At 37.6% G+C, this 15,554-nt stretch overlaps 1 protein-coding gene across 3 annotated transcripts in view; it reads left to right on the top strand.

Annotated features, from left to right (window-relative positions):
* The window catches only part of TRAPPC9 (trafficking protein particle complex subunit 9), a 420,270-nt gene that overhangs the window by 133,155 nt on the left and 271,561 nt on the right, over positions 1-15,554 (top strand). For all 3 annotated transcript variants that reach the window (XM_067558312.1, XM_067558311.1, XM_067558313.1), the window contains 3 exons: positions 3,823-3,949; positions 7,284-7,416; positions 10,066-10,229. In XM_067558312.1, coding sequence (XP_067414413.1) covers positions 3,823-3,949; positions 7,284-7,416; positions 10,066-10,229 — 424 coding nt within the window. The remainder of the gene's footprint in view (positions 1-3,822; positions 3,950-7,283; positions 7,417-10,065; positions 10,230-15,554) is intronic.

Below are 15,554 nucleotides of genomic sequence, written 5' to 3'. Positions count from 1 at the left end.
CTTGCTAGCTGTAACTCCAATTGTGATTTGGCCTTCCTGATTTCATTCCTGCATGCTCGAGCAGTATTTTTATACTCCTCCTTAGTCATCTGTCCAAGCTTTCACTTCTTGTAAGCTTCCTCTTTGTGTTTTAGCTCACCAGGGGCTTTTTTGTTAAGCCAAGCTTGTCGTCTGCCATATTTGCTATTATTTTTGCACGTCAGGATGGTTTGTTTCTGCGCCCTCAATAAGGTTTCTTTAAAATACAGCCAGCTTGCTTGAACTCCTTTTCCCCTGATATTAGCCTCCCAGGGGATCCTGCCAATCCTCCCTCCCTGAGGGAGTCAGTCTGCTTTTCTGAAGTTGAGGATCCATATCCTGCTGTTCTCTTTTCTTCCTTTTGTCAGGATCCTGAACTCAACTATCTCATGGTCACTGCTGCCTAGGATACCACTCACTTCTATTTCCCCTATCAATTTTTCCCTGTTTGTGAGTAGCAGGTCAAGAGGAGTATGGCCCCTTGTAGGTTCCTCCAGCATTTGAACCAGGAAGTTGTCTGCAGCACTCTCCAAAAATTTTCTGTATTGTCTGTGCTTTGCTGTATTGCTCCCCCAGCAGAGGTCGGGTGATTGAAGTCCCCCATGAGAACCACGGCCGTCATTCATCTTAAAGATATCTCATGCACCCAAACTTACAGATGAGGAGCTATTGCAGAAAACATAAGAGAAATTAGTAGATGAAATTTCAGGGAGGCCTCAACCTTCATTATCAAAGCCAGCGTAGCAATCTGTTGTTTGCCACGAATACAAGGATATCCAAGAAGCGAATTACCCTCCTGGCAGAGGATAAAATCTGGAACAGAAGTTTCCTAGAGTAAAATTTATCTAAGTTTCCTAACAAAATCCTGAACATCACACTGACAAAAAGAGCATTTGTGTATGAGAGTTCACAATACCTGTACAAGACTTCCTTCTGATCAGCTCTCTGTACCCGGTGTCTTAAGTGGCTGGTAATAGTCATGGCAAGGCACCGGTTGCATGTTATGCACCTATGCTCATGCATAGATAACATGCTAATCAGTATCCTGTTTGGAAAATAGACCCAGTCGTAATTAGAGAGCTGCTGGAAAGAATTCATAGCCACCAGTTCTTCAGAATGAAGGAGAGCTTTTGATCCCAATGCAGAGAATTGCTCACCCAGAAGTCAAAACAGACATCGCTGTGGCTGTAATTTTGTACAATAATGTACAAAAGAGCCAAAACTTCATTGTATTTATCAGTTCTTGAGGAGTCATCAGTAGTCGCTTATCCCCAATATCTAGGATTGTTTGCGTCATGTATCAGCTTCATCCTCTCAGTGGGTTTCCCACAATACACCTCCTGAAATTCTCTCTGGGGACATAGAATCATGCACTTGATGCATTGCAAAATTAGATGTCATTCTCAGATCACATTCAAATGCCTCTTTGTAGGCAGGTAAGTACAAACAACATGCTGAAAGCCAACCCAATTTTCACTATAGATTCTTGCATATTCACCATGGAAGCAAACATATTTGGAAGACACACTTCCAAATTCTCATAGTATGCATCCTTTTAGTTCATTTCAACATCTGTATTAGTCTGTGTTTTTTCTTCAGGGGGGTGGGGAGAATCAAAATCCACAAACATGACCATAAGGGATTGGACCAGTGATCCATTGAGACCAGTATCCTATCGGTAACAGTGATCAGTACTAGCTGCATCAGTAGAAGGTAGAAGAAACCATGTAGCAGGCAATTACAGTACTTTCTGAGGAAGTCTCCTCCTACCTCCAAGTAAAGATTGGCTTATGAATGAAGAGTGACGGTCTCTATCCTTTCCAAAACCGCGGAGTACCTAGAATGCACAGCTTCTCTATGGCAATGGAAATAATGCCCTGGGCAGAGTAGAATCTGCTGCCTTTCAAAACAGTTCACATAAAGGATACAGAAGTTTGTTGGCAGAACTCAACACTGCTTATGAGCCACTAACTTCAAGTCAAGTCCCCAGCTAGGGTTCAGTGCAACAGTAGAGAGGTTTTACTCAGAGGATGATAACTTCAACAGGAGTCAGAAGATCTCTGATCAAAATACATGATATTCCCTCTGCACATAGCCTACAAAGGAATAATGCCTAAATTGAGAAATTTAAAATATTTTAATCCTGACCTCAGACCTTCAGCAGAAGAGAGGGGTAGAGGACATAAAAATACCAAAGGACTGACAGCTAAACCAGATTATATGGTAAAAAGTTTTTGGTAGGTGGATCTTCAGTTTATACCAGTGAATGGATGTTTGGGGCCTGATTTTAAGAAGCATTCAGCACCCAGAAGTGCAATTGAAGTGATCTGTGAAAATCAAACCTTTATTGTCACTGTGTATGTTGTAGGAGGGGGGCCCTAGCTCTAAAGCATGGGACTCAGGTGGACGGGAAAATTTGCCATACTTGGTTTCTGTCACCATTATCAGGTGGCGTAACCCAGGTGGCACTGTTTGGTGCTGTTTTTTACTTCTGATGTACTCAGTGTTTTATGAACTGAAGGAGAGTGTTGGAAGGAGGCAAATACTTTTATTTTCTAAATCTTTTTTATTTTGTGTTTCTTACATTCAGTGTTGAAGATATATTCTATTAAGAAAAGACTCATTAGAGTCATTGCAATTAATATGTGAGATCCAAGGTAAAGCAAATGCAAGCATTCTGGTATGGTACAGATAACACTGCTTCTCCCCACATCACTCCCACTTCACATCCAACCTGTTCAGACCCTGAGAATAGTGGAACAAGGAATTTTCAAAACACAAAGTTTATAGAAAAAGAGGAGTGGAGGTTACTGTGAATTTAATGAAAATTTGAAAAGATTGGTATTTATTAATTCCTGTTCCTTGTTTAAAATTTTTATTTAAATTCAGCCTATTACCTCTCTACTGGCCCTGTGGGACTGAATTTAATGCTACTGAGGTTTAATTTTATTTTATTTATTGTATAATTAAGTAAGTTATAGTGCCTAGCACCTTGGATAGGTATCTTTATTATTTTAAATCTAAATAAATTAAATAGTTTAGTCATTTATAGATGTACCTATGTTCCACACAAATGTGAAGCTATCACTTTTAAAATGGTAAAATATTTACATAAAAAACATTAGATTCTTAAACTGAGACATTAAAAAACAAAACAAAACAAAAGTAATTTGACAGAGGAAGTGATGCCACATTGTTAAAAATATCTAACCTCACACTTTTTATTATCTTCCTTCTTTTGGAGCCATTATACGTCACGTCCCATGTATGTGCTTCAGGAAACTGAAGGCAATTTGCCTAGCATACACTGAATTTCTGTGTTCTTTAACTCCCTGTGCATATGTTTTCTCTCTGTCCAGTAATTTCATTAAGTTTAAACAGTGGCTGGTGTTGACATAGCTTGATTTTACTGCTCATATCGAAGTATAGATTTAGTGGTAAGGTCACAGGTACAATTCAGTCTAAGTGTAAAACATTGCAAACTACATCATAGAGCCATTTTATTCATTACATCCTGGCTCTTGTTTCACTTTTACTCCATGAAATGTACTAAATCAGAAAGGTCTTGAGGTACATGTAACATGCATATCTTGAAGTGATCTTGAAAATAAAAACATGCATATCTTGAAGTGATTCTAGATGAAATACACAGCTCACTGATTACTATAAAAATTACTATAATTGCTTGCAATTTTAAAAAGTCTTCAGCAGTCCCAAGAATTTGTTGTAATAATTTTTAAAGGTTAAAATAATATAGTACTTTTAATATATGCTGAAGAAATTCATTTGTGACTTTTTTCCAAGGATCTCCTGACAACTGGAGTAGAATTTGAATCTCTCCCTGCCGCTCTTTCTCTACCTGCTGAAACTGGCCTCTATCCGGTGACCCTTGTTGGTGTTCCTCAGACTACCGGGCAGATCACTATCAATGGTAAGGATTATATCTTTTACAGTTCTCATTAGGAAAATAGGTAGAAGTGTCTTAAGGCATTGTGGATTTTTATGATGATGCAGTTGTTTAAATTAATATTTATTATATATTTCCAATATTGAAACCTCCACAGTTAACATTTAAAAAGAACTTACAAAATAAGCCTTCATTCAAGAAGGTAGTACTACATAGAATGAGGAAAATAACCCATGATTCTCAGAAATACATCAGTTTTGTTTAGATGCATGTTCATTGCTGTTACTACATTAAAATGCTAAATCTGAGGGGAAAGGGAAAGCTAAATAACTGAATAGTCTACTTTATTAGGAACTATTAAACCATACAGCTACTGAGAAAAAATACTTTTAAAATGCTTCATGAACATGCACAACAAGGTGAATTTTGTAGATGACGTGTGGCTCGAAAGCTTGTCTCTCACCTCAATAGAAGTTGGTCCAATAAAAGATACTACCTAACCCATCTTGTCTCTCTGATATCTGGGAACTGGCACGGCTACAACTACACTGCATATTGTTAATGAAACACATTCATGTAAGATTACAAAACATTTTGCAGGTTGCTTATATATGTAATATTCAGGTAGCAATGTGCACAGTCTGTTGTAATGCAGGCTTTATTTAACTAAATAGCCCAAATAAGGCTGTGTTCATAGTGAGAAATGGGAATCAAATTAAAAAAGTAATACAAGTCCCTGAATTTGGTGGGACAAAGAGTGACATTCCAATGCTGAGTTTTTTAGTAAAAAGAGGCATCTTGCAAAGTGAGGTAGATTTGACAAGAATGAATCAATACTGATGCAGATCGTTCATGATATTTAGAAATTCCTTGACACACATCTCTAGGTTTTATACTGTCATGGAAGAACAACCATCTTAATAAATAATAGAATTAAAGAAAAAGTACTTACCCTGAAGAGGCTTTATCTTTTCACTTTGATTCCCTTTTCCATATACAGCATAATTCCAGTTATCCAAATTCTCTATCTGAAAATCCTAGTTATCCAAATCCATAGGCGACAAGTTAATAGCACTTCCATTTATCCGAATGCTCAGTTATCTGAAACTTTTGGATGTCTCCCAGACCACTGAGTTATACTTCTTTCTCTCCCTTTATTTTCTTTCTGTGTATCTGTTTATTATTTTCTTATCTTTATAGCCTCATAATTTTTTCTCTTCACAAGATATTTCATCAATAAAAGGAGAAAACTGAACTGTTCAAAAATGTTTCTGCCAAACTGGGGGGCAAACCACTTGGTTATTTTATTACCATAATATAGAAAATTCATTGCAATTGTGGGACCTACAACTGCTGTTGGTGCTTATTTATATTCAGTATTCACACCAGAAATGTAATGAGGCGGTGGTAATCCCCTGTGGCCAAGATAAGTTAACGCATATTTTGTATACCAATGTTTATTTTTAGGGAATATTGCCAAACCTAGTCTGAAAAAATTCTTGTTGTTTGTATTCTTATCCTGCAACTGTCTTGGCAAAAATTACTTTCCAGTAAAGGAAAGCAACAGTGAATTGTCCCTATGTGCTCATTTATCATTCATGCTTCTTTCCTTTTTTGACACCTCAATGTTTAACACTAGAGTTTTCTTGCATCTCTAGGTTGTATATATTGATTCCTCATCAAATAGTTTTGAGGTAATTGCCGATAAAATTGAAATGAAACTTGTTTCATTAGCAATAGTAACTCTTCAATAAAGCATCATTAAATAACTCTTCACGTTTTATGCCCCTCAATAATACCTTTACACTTCTTTAATTGGGTGGGTTAAAGGATTTTTTTCTTTTACTGCTGGACATTGTTGAGGGCTGATCCTGCATTTCTTGTATACCCAAAAACACTCACTGATATTAAGTTGTGGGTGCACAAGCAGGGTTATGTAACAATGATGTTAAAAATGCTGGCCTGTCTACACTAGGACTCCTAGCATTGGTAGAATATATGGTCCCAGAATATCAGTTCATGACTATATATTCTTTTAAGTAAATAAAAATCGTGGACTTTGTTTCTTCCATAAGAGACAGAAATGCAGGGATAAATCCATAATATTTGTCTATATAATATGATACATTATACTTACATATAGAGTCTTTCCTAGGAGGATTTCAAAATATTTTACAAAGTTTCTCTTACCACCTATTTAAGATATTTTCATAAGAGAGGTTGTGACTTGGCCAAGTGAATTTTCTTACAGAATCTGGTCACTAACAGAGGGATGAAAATCGATGATTAAATAAATAAAAACTTAAATTAAAACATTTTTTCATTTGAAAAGTAAACAATTTACTTTTTATAATTAAATTTAAAATTATGGCATTCTAAATTAAACCTTAATCATTTACAGTAAATAAAAACATTATGCAGCATATGTTTGCTGTTGACATTTTAAAGAAAGTCAAACCACTGACCAGGTAGAGATTACTGGCTAAGGACCTGGAAACAGAGTTTGTTGAAGTACTTTTGATGGCAATAGTTTCTTCTGCAGGTGCAGAGAGATTATTTTCATTTCAGTTTGTTCAATTAGTTCAGTTCAATGACTAGTTCATTCAGAGTTAAGAAACCAATTGAGAACTGAGAAAGCAGGAACGTTTATTTTCCTCTTTCAATTTATAATTAAAAACTTGGTGTGAGAAGATGAGTTTACTAGTTCTGAAAATCTTTAAGGACATGTTGTGACCAAGAAGGATCTGTTCAATTTACTAACTTTGAAAAAATCCATTTTAAATGCAAAACATGTTTTGATATACATGTTTGTCTTATATACACCTCACAGGTAGTTTTATTTTAAAAAACTAAAAAGCTGTTTTTGTGCATTTTTAATAGAATTCCAATTTTCATCCAAATAGAGCTTGATACATACAAATATATCTAGAAAATCAATCTAGTAAAAAAGGGGTGAATCATTCACCTTTTTCTAACATAAGGAGAAAAGGAAAAAAAATAAGACTCTATATAAATATATATTAATCTAAATAATTTCTTGAATAATGTGTTTAGATACAGTGCATCCTGTACCGGGTTTAACTGTAAAGGTTGTATTTACCTGTAAATTAACATGTTTTAATGATAATCAACCAATAAGAATCAGCCTTTCTTTAGGAAAATAATTAAAAAGCACAAATACAAAACAAGACTGAAATCAGTGATTTTAAATGAAGGTTTCCTGCTTGCTGATTTCAATCATGATTAAAATGGGTGATTTACATCACTTCAGTTTAATCAGTCCACCCTGGTCACCAAACTTTTGTACTGAAAAGCACAATAGTTTCAGGACAAATTGTCTTTTTTCTACTGCAAATAGGTTATCATACTTCAGTCTTTGGAGTCTTCAGTGATTGTATTCTGGATAACCTGCCAGGGATAAAGACCAATGGCTGTACAGTAGAAGTTGTTCCAGCTTTGCCAAGGCTGCAGATCAGTACCTCTCTACCAAGGTAAGAAATTTAATTAGGTACAGATTTCATTTTTGGTACACTAGAGAATGTTGTATTGGTTATAATGCTGTTTCTGGCTATACAAATTTCCTTTTAATAATGTGGGCATGTAATGTAATACGATATAGTCTAATTTCATCAAGTAAAATATATATATATTAAAATTAAAGTGGCTTGAAATTGGGTTTATGCCCTTATTTGCTTTTTATGTAGTATAAAACTGAAAAAATTTCATCCAAAAGACCCCCCCCCCCCCCTTTTTTTTTTTTTTTTTTTTTTTTTTGAGTCCTAGAAATATTGGGAATGTCAAGTCTGGTCTTCCTTGGTTTTTTTGGTTGACATCATGTGGTCTCAGAGTATATACTGTGAGATTTTATACTTGAATTGAAGAGGAGTGATGTTGAGTCTTTAACAGTACATCATTTCTACTAAGTTTTAATTAAGCACTGGCATAAATAGATAACTGTATAGAACTTTGAGTTTGGGGAAGGTGTTCCTCTCATTCACTTTCTATTTCATTAACTTCAGAGGAGGAGTCAGAATAAAATGAGGCCATCTATCCATGCAAAGCCTTCAGTATTAAATTGTATATATTTTCTTATAGTGAAGCCATATGTTGGGCTCTTTGTGAGCACTCATTGAAATGTTATGTTGAAGGTTGCTTCTAGTTAATGATTTTATTGTAAATCATTTTAATTTTGTCTGTGTCTAGCAAAATTATGACTTTAAACTCCCAAGCTCGTTTTTGAAAGCATTATGCAGGTTTCCTTTGAGGATGACGACTGAGAGATCAGATTTGGAAAGATTATTTTGTGAAAATTGTTCACCGATGGGTGATGTGGTGATTTTGTGTTTTATTATTTTGCTGCATGAGTTTATTTGAGAGTGTAGTGATTGTCTGGTTTCACCTACATAGTTGTTATTGGGCCATTTAGTATACTGGATGAGGTACACTGCATGTGATAGGCATGTGTAGGCCCTTTGGATCTTGAAAGGTTTGTGGTGGTGGGTATTGATCATCATAGCAGTGGAGATAAGTCTTCAGGTTTTGTATTTGTTGTTCTGGCAGAGTCTGGTGCCACTCTGAGTTGGAGAGTCCTGGTCTGTGGGGAAGTTGTTTCTGATGATGAGCTTGGAGAGGTTGGGGGGGGGGGGGGCTTGTTTGAAGGCCAGAAGATGCGGTTCAGGAAAGATTTATTTTGGGAAGTGGTGCCCATCCAGGATACCCTGGATCATTAAACAAGTTAGTGCTAGACACTAAAAATCATTGGCATAATACAGATACTGGATTTATGGCCTGTTACCACAATCTGTAACCCACTAATCCATCTTTTCTGTTCTATGACTGCAGAAGTGTTAACGTGCCATTTCACCTTGAATGGTCCCTTAGAATATGTATTAACTACTTATGCTAAAAAATCTGTTCTACCTTGTGTTTAGCTGTGACTCTGTGAGTAACTTTCCCTGAAAGTTCTGAAGAAGAGCACCATGTAGCTTGAAAGCTTGTTTCTTTCACCAACAGAAGGCAGTCCAATAAAAGAGATTACCTCACCCATCTTATCTCGGAAACATCCATAGGCTACTTGGGTTTCAAATATAGATATGTATTCTAAAATAAACAGGCTTAAAAATCTACTTTGAATACATGTTTTTCTGTGGAGGCAGCTTTTTCATAACGGTTTAACAAACAAGTGTGTTGAAAGTGTATGTGAATTTTAATTTACAGAACTCAGACTTACCACCAAAGTTACTACCTATTAATCTCAATTCCTTTTGGCTTCACACCATGGTACTCCTCTATTTCCTTTCCATCAATGGGAAAAATTTTCATCTTCCTCAAGAAACCTTAACCCATCTCTCTCTCTCTTGTCCTTTATTCCTTCTGCCATCAATTCTAAAGCTCCTTAAATAGTCAATTTACATTCACTGTTTCAGCTCCTCTCATCAATTTCCCTCCAGGATCCACTCCAGTCTGACTTTTGCCCTCTGCACTCCTCTGAAGTTGCACTCACCATGTTCTCCAATGACCTCTTCTACTTAAGTTGAAAGCCTTTACCCCATCCTTCTTGATCCTTGCACTATCTCAGTACCATGCAACCTCTGCTGATTTCAATAATTGACTGATTTCATGCATTTGCTGTTATGGAAATGCATGAGAATCATTTGGAGAAATAATCTTATTTCTGAAAATTTAGATTCAGATACATTTTTCCTAGAGTATATTAAAACGTGGTGAATAAAGTATCCATTATATTTTCCATTTACCATATGAAACACACTTAAACATTTTTTTCAGACATCTTCAGTCATTTAACATGTTAGTACTAGTCACTTGAGCAAACACCTTCTTTCTGAATGAATTCATATTGACTGCACAGTCCCCATTCTCCTCTTCTGCCACTAAAGGTGCTTCTGCCTCAGTACTGCTCAGTAATAGTACCACAGTACCAATGAGCTTGCCTGCTCATATTGTGAGTGGGATTTGAGAGCACCCTTGGACACCAGTCAGGGTAGCTCCTCACTTGGCTGAATTATATTTTTTTGTCTGGATTCCCTGATTTCTATTATGATTTGTATTGTGGGTAGGTTGTTAAGATGTGATTAATGATTAATACAGTGTTTGATTTTCATATCTATCTGTGTTTATAGGTCTGCTCACACATTGCAGCCTTCTTCTGGGGATGAAATTTCCACCAGTGTATCTGTCCAGCTTTACAATGGAGAGACCCAGCAACTTGTCATTAAATTAGAAAATATTGGAACAGAACCTCTGGAGAAACTAGAGGTCACAGCAAAAACAGTCAACACAAAAGGTATGTATGCTGATGTATGTTTAGAAAAATCCCTTGTTTCAAGAGGTGTGTGTATGAGGTATTTGTGACAGACTTTCTTAATGGAGTGATGTTTCAGAATACAAGTAGTCATCTCCCCCAATAAAGATACAGGGGATTCGCTTAGTTGGACATCAATATCCCCGTTGGACATAATATCCAATCAGTATGATCTTTAGTTTCAGAAAGCATCTGAAAATAAATTTTAAGTTAATGTCACTTCGACAGATTTTATTTTAAATCAGTTAATCTTAACTATAAAGTAGACAGAAGCAGAAACCACATCTCTAAAATCATCATTTCTTATTATAATATACAATAGCAGCCAGCGACTGACTAGCCACAGATACTACATTGACTACGAAGAAGTCAGATAAATGAGGTGGTATTTTAGAGAATATACATAAACAAGGTGGTTTATTACACAATAATCTTGTTTTTAACCCTAAAGTTTCCATATTTGAAAGACTTTCTAGAGGGGGGGAAAAAATGCCCAGCTGTCATCCTACTCATAATTTCCGCAACAGGAAAATTTTTGGAAAAGAACAATTGATAGAACATGTGAATCAACAAAATAACCTATTTTGTGGATTAAAAGGATCATTGAAAATGAAGAAAGAATAGGATGCAGGCATAATTTTTCCTGTCTCCATGCATTTTTTCTAAGATTCTGTGCTCTAAGACATCTGTGAGACAACATTATGAAAATTATATTAACAGAATAAAAGTAGAATCAAATGAAAGCAAGTTAGTCTTGTCTTACTGTGGAAATAACATACACAATCATAGCTTTTGTTCTTTGGTAATTCCATAGTAAGAAAATAAAATTTGATACTTGATGATTTTTCTTTACTGATTATCCAAGATTGCCATTCCTACACTGGAATTGCCTCTTCTCAGCAGCTTCAGAAAACAGGACCTGCCAGTCGTCTGTGAGTGGCACTCTGCCTATAGTGAGAGACTCCAGTGAGATTGCATTAAAAAGCAGGAATATCTGAGTCATTACTATCATTGGTACTATAATAATACTCAGAGGCCCCAATCTGGGATTGAAATGCCACTGTATTATATGATGCGCGCACACGTAATAAAAAGATAAACTCCACCCAAAGATCTTAAAATCTTGATACTGCAAGAGTTGTGATAGTAACTCCAGTACTGTCCCTGCATCTTACCAATTTGAGTAACATAACAGATTCATGTCTTTAAATTAGAAATTTTGAGTTTCCATAGACAGGATGGGTTGGAAACGTGAGCCTGGATACTAAGAGGAGAAAAATCATCAGATGTCAATTTAATTTTTTTACATATCCAGGCTTGCCAGTCCTATATTGAAATATTTATAGCAGTTAAACTGTAAGAAATTGCTTCTGATACTCATTATTTCCACAGTGAGCAGTATTCCAAGAATTTACTGGGGTGCCAGTGTGTGCCGTATGCTCTACCAGACGAAGTCTCTATTGGGGTTTGGACGTCTGTCTAGTGATGGCAGACTCAGGGCATATTTACACTACAAAGTTAAGTTGAGTTAAATTAAGTCGACATCCAGCTGCTGCAGTAATTGTATGCCTTACGTATCTGAGTGATATCTTCATAAAAAGTGCTGAGTCCTTGGGTAGTGGTACAGAATATTCCACCTCAAAAGCTTACTCTTGGTCATCTTCAGTAAACATGTTCAGAGAAATTTTCTTGTGCCAGTAAATATTGTTTCCAGCATTTTCTATGTTGTTTTTTATTTGAGTCAATAAATTAACACTCTTAAAAGTTGTATATTGTCTGCAGTATGTTGGTAAATTGGAATTCATGATTTGGGCTCACATCCCAATGCCTTAGATTTTCATTTTTTCTATGAGATCCAGATTTAAGTCCCACTGATAGGCTTAGTTTTGCAAATTCCTTCATCTTATCTTATTGGTATCTTAGGTGCAAAAGCCAGAAACTACTTTTCCTTAACATGTACTATAGTAATTTTTCTGTATCTACTTTTTTCTTTTATGGATGAAAAAGGATATTGTGTGAGGGGATTATTTTACCTAATATAGGTTAACTCACAACCACTGATGTCCACACTGCTCTCCATTGGGTCCGTGGAGTATGTCCTCACCAGGAACACTTCCACTGACCTAAGGGGCAGTGTGGGGAATTGAGAACCCTGTCTCTCAGCTCCCTGCCAGGAGCCCACAGGCTCCCGTGCTCCCTGTGGGATGCCCCCCCATTCCTCAGTCCCTGCTGGGAGCCAGGGGAAGCTGCTGGGACTTCTTCCCTCCCCTTTCCCTACTGGGAGCCAGGGGAAGCAGCATGGGGACTTCTCCATTCACCACTCCTCTCTGGAACTTGTAGCTATGTCAATTTCACAACTCAGCTGAGTAATTGACAAGGCTGCCACAGTGGGGAGCAGGTGGAGAAGCATCTGACCTTTGGCCCGGGCTCCCAGCCAAGAGTGGAGTCCAGCAGCCTGGGCTTCTCACCCCCGTCCCAGCTGGTCAGATATAGAATCATAGAAGATTAGGGTTGGAAGGGACCTCAGGATGTCATCTAGTCCAACCTCCTGCTCAAAGCAGGAGCAACCCCAACTAAATCATTCCAGCCAAGGCTTTGTAAAGCTGCACCAGATTTGATCACCTCCCTAGGTAACCCATTCCAGTGTTTCACCACCCTCCTAGTAAAAAAGTTTCTCCTAATATCTATCCTAGACCTCCCGCACTGCAACTTGAGACCATTGCTCCTAGTTCTGTCACCTACTATCACTGAGCACAGCCTAGTTCCATCCTCCCTGGAACCTCCTTTCGGGTAGTTAAAATCTGCTATCAAATCTCCCCCTCGTTCATCTCTTCTGCAGACTTAAACAAGCCTAGTTCCCTCAGCCTCTCCTCATAAGTCATGTGCTTCAGCTCCCTAATCATTTTTGTTGCCCTCTGCTGGACTCTTTCCAACTTGTCCACATCCTTTCTGTAGTGGGGGTCCCAAAACTGGACACAGTACTCCACATCTGACGAAGTGGTGTGCAGCTGGACACATCCGAGGAAGTGGGTTGCAGCCCACCAAAGCCTATGCCCCGAGAAATGTGTTAGTCTTTAAGGTGCTACAGGACTCTTATTGTTAGTACTCCAAGTGAGGCCTCACTAGTGCCAAATAGAGGGGAATAATCACTTCCCTTGATCTGCTGGCAATGCTCCTACTAATGCAGCCCAAAATGCCATTAGCCTTCTTGGCAATAAGGGTACAGTGTTGACTCATGTCCAGCTTTTTGTCCACTGTAACCCCCTGGTCCTTTTCTGCTGAACTGCTGCCTCACTTGATCACTTGGTGAAAAACGTTCACCCACAGGTGAAAAAGGTGTTTTTGTCTTTTATCATTTTTCTGTGAGAGTTACTTGGAAGTATACTGATTGTCTGGTTTTACCCACATAGTTATTGGTGCATTTAGTGCACTGAATGAGGTATACTGCATGTTGTGATAAGCATATGTAGGACCTATGGATCTTGAAAGGTTTGTTGTTGCGGGGTGTTGATCATGATAGCAGTGGGGATATGTTTACTGGTTTTGCATCTGTTGTTCTGGCAAAGTCTGGTGCCACTTTGAGTTAGTGTGACTTGTTCTGTGGAGAGATTTCTTCTTCTGACGAACTTAGAGAGGTTGGGGCCACAAGAGGCAGTTCAGAAAAGATGTCTTTCAGCATGTGGTATTAGTTGTAATTGTTTGATGATCCCTCATATGGGTTTGTTTCTCAGAGGTGGCTTTCTGAGGGTTGTTGACTTGTAGTTGGTTCCACTTTTTGTTTTTGTGTTAGGTGGCTGTCCTCAGATGGCTGAACCCATGGATCATCACACTTGGCTTCACAGTTCCAGTAATCACCCCGAAACACACCAAGAAATCGGTTTTCTACAGCCAAGCACTCTGATACCACAGAATATGCTATGTAGAAAATGTCTAGGGTATACACCTTAACACACTTAAAATCACCTTCACAAAACAAGGACACTCCACCAGAGAAATAGGTCACATCATAGAACAGTCCACCCAAATATCCTGAGAGAACTTGCTTCAATACATAAATAAAACCCTTTCTGATCATACACTGCTAGTGGTCACAAACTACCTCCACACTGGAACCCATATGGATCTGATCTCTGTTCGCAATCCTGAAAGGAAACTTGCACAACACCTTCAAAAGACAAGCCTGGGAGCTTAAATTCGAAACTAAATTCATACTAAAACTCATGGACTGAATAGAGACACTGGATTTATGGGTTATTAGAACCATCTATAACCCACTTAACACCTCCATCCCACCCCATCTTTTTTCCCCTTTCTCCATGACTGGAGAGCTGTTAACGGACACTTCACTTTAAATAGTCCATATGACCTATGTTGACAACTTATGCAGAACAATCTGTTCCACCTTTTATTTAGCTGTGAGGCTCTTTAGTACATTTCCCAGACCTGAATAAGAGCCTTGTGTAAGCTTGAAAGCTTGCCTCTCTCACAAACAGAAGTTGGTCTAATAAAAGATATTACCACACCCACCATGTCTGTATAATATGAAAAGCCGTGTTTAGGGTGAAAAATTAAAACAGTCATTCTTATTACATTCTCATCCCTAGATGTAATACATTTCACATTGGAATTAGATTTCTTCAAACAAACCATCTGCTTCTAAAACACACATACAAAATAATTCCTGTCAATTACATTCTACAGTAGCTATGAGATGTCAACATTAATAAATTGACAGTGAAATACAAGAAGATGTGAATTAATTTTCAACTGAGAATCTGTGTAAAACTCAGTGTTGTCAGGATAGCTGTTCCACTCTTGGGTTTGAATGTACTTTGAGAACAGAGATTGGAACCATCTGGCTGTTATAACCGCACAATGGTTACCTCAGGTTCATGAGGCGCCATTATCTTGACCCCTCTTCTGTTTCTTGTGACTACTGTGGAAAGAGTACCTGGAAACCTCTTTCTTTTTCTTTTTGGTCAGTTTTCTTCTTGGTAGGAAGTGCTTAATATTAGTGGTGGTTTCATTTTAGTGTTATAAGTTTTATGGTTAACATGAGCCCTGTCCCATTGTGTTGTCCAACCACACACAAAAATCTGATAAAAGACTGAATAAATGAGGACAAAGGACAAGAGTGTGGATTTGTACTGACAGTCTACTCAGAGCTAAAGGTGCTAGATGAATAACCTTTCTTCTTTCAGTGGTGGTCCTTATATGTATTCCAAATGCTGATGTGCATGTGTGCTATGTGCCGTAGCAGAAAGATTTTTGCAGCAGTGTCCATTGACCTGTGTGTGCGTTGCCTTG

The sequence above is a fragment of the Emydura macquarii genome, unplaced genomic scaffold (assembly GCF_026122565.2).
Source record: "Emydura macquarii macquarii isolate MOO-44397 ecotype Brisbane River unplaced genomic scaffold, CSIRO-AGI_Emac_v2 contig_1947, whole genome shotgun sequence".
NCBI lineage: Eukaryota > Metazoa > Chordata > Testudines > Chelidae > Emydura > Emydura macquarii.
This window is presented reverse-complemented; position numbering and strand designations above follow the sequence as displayed.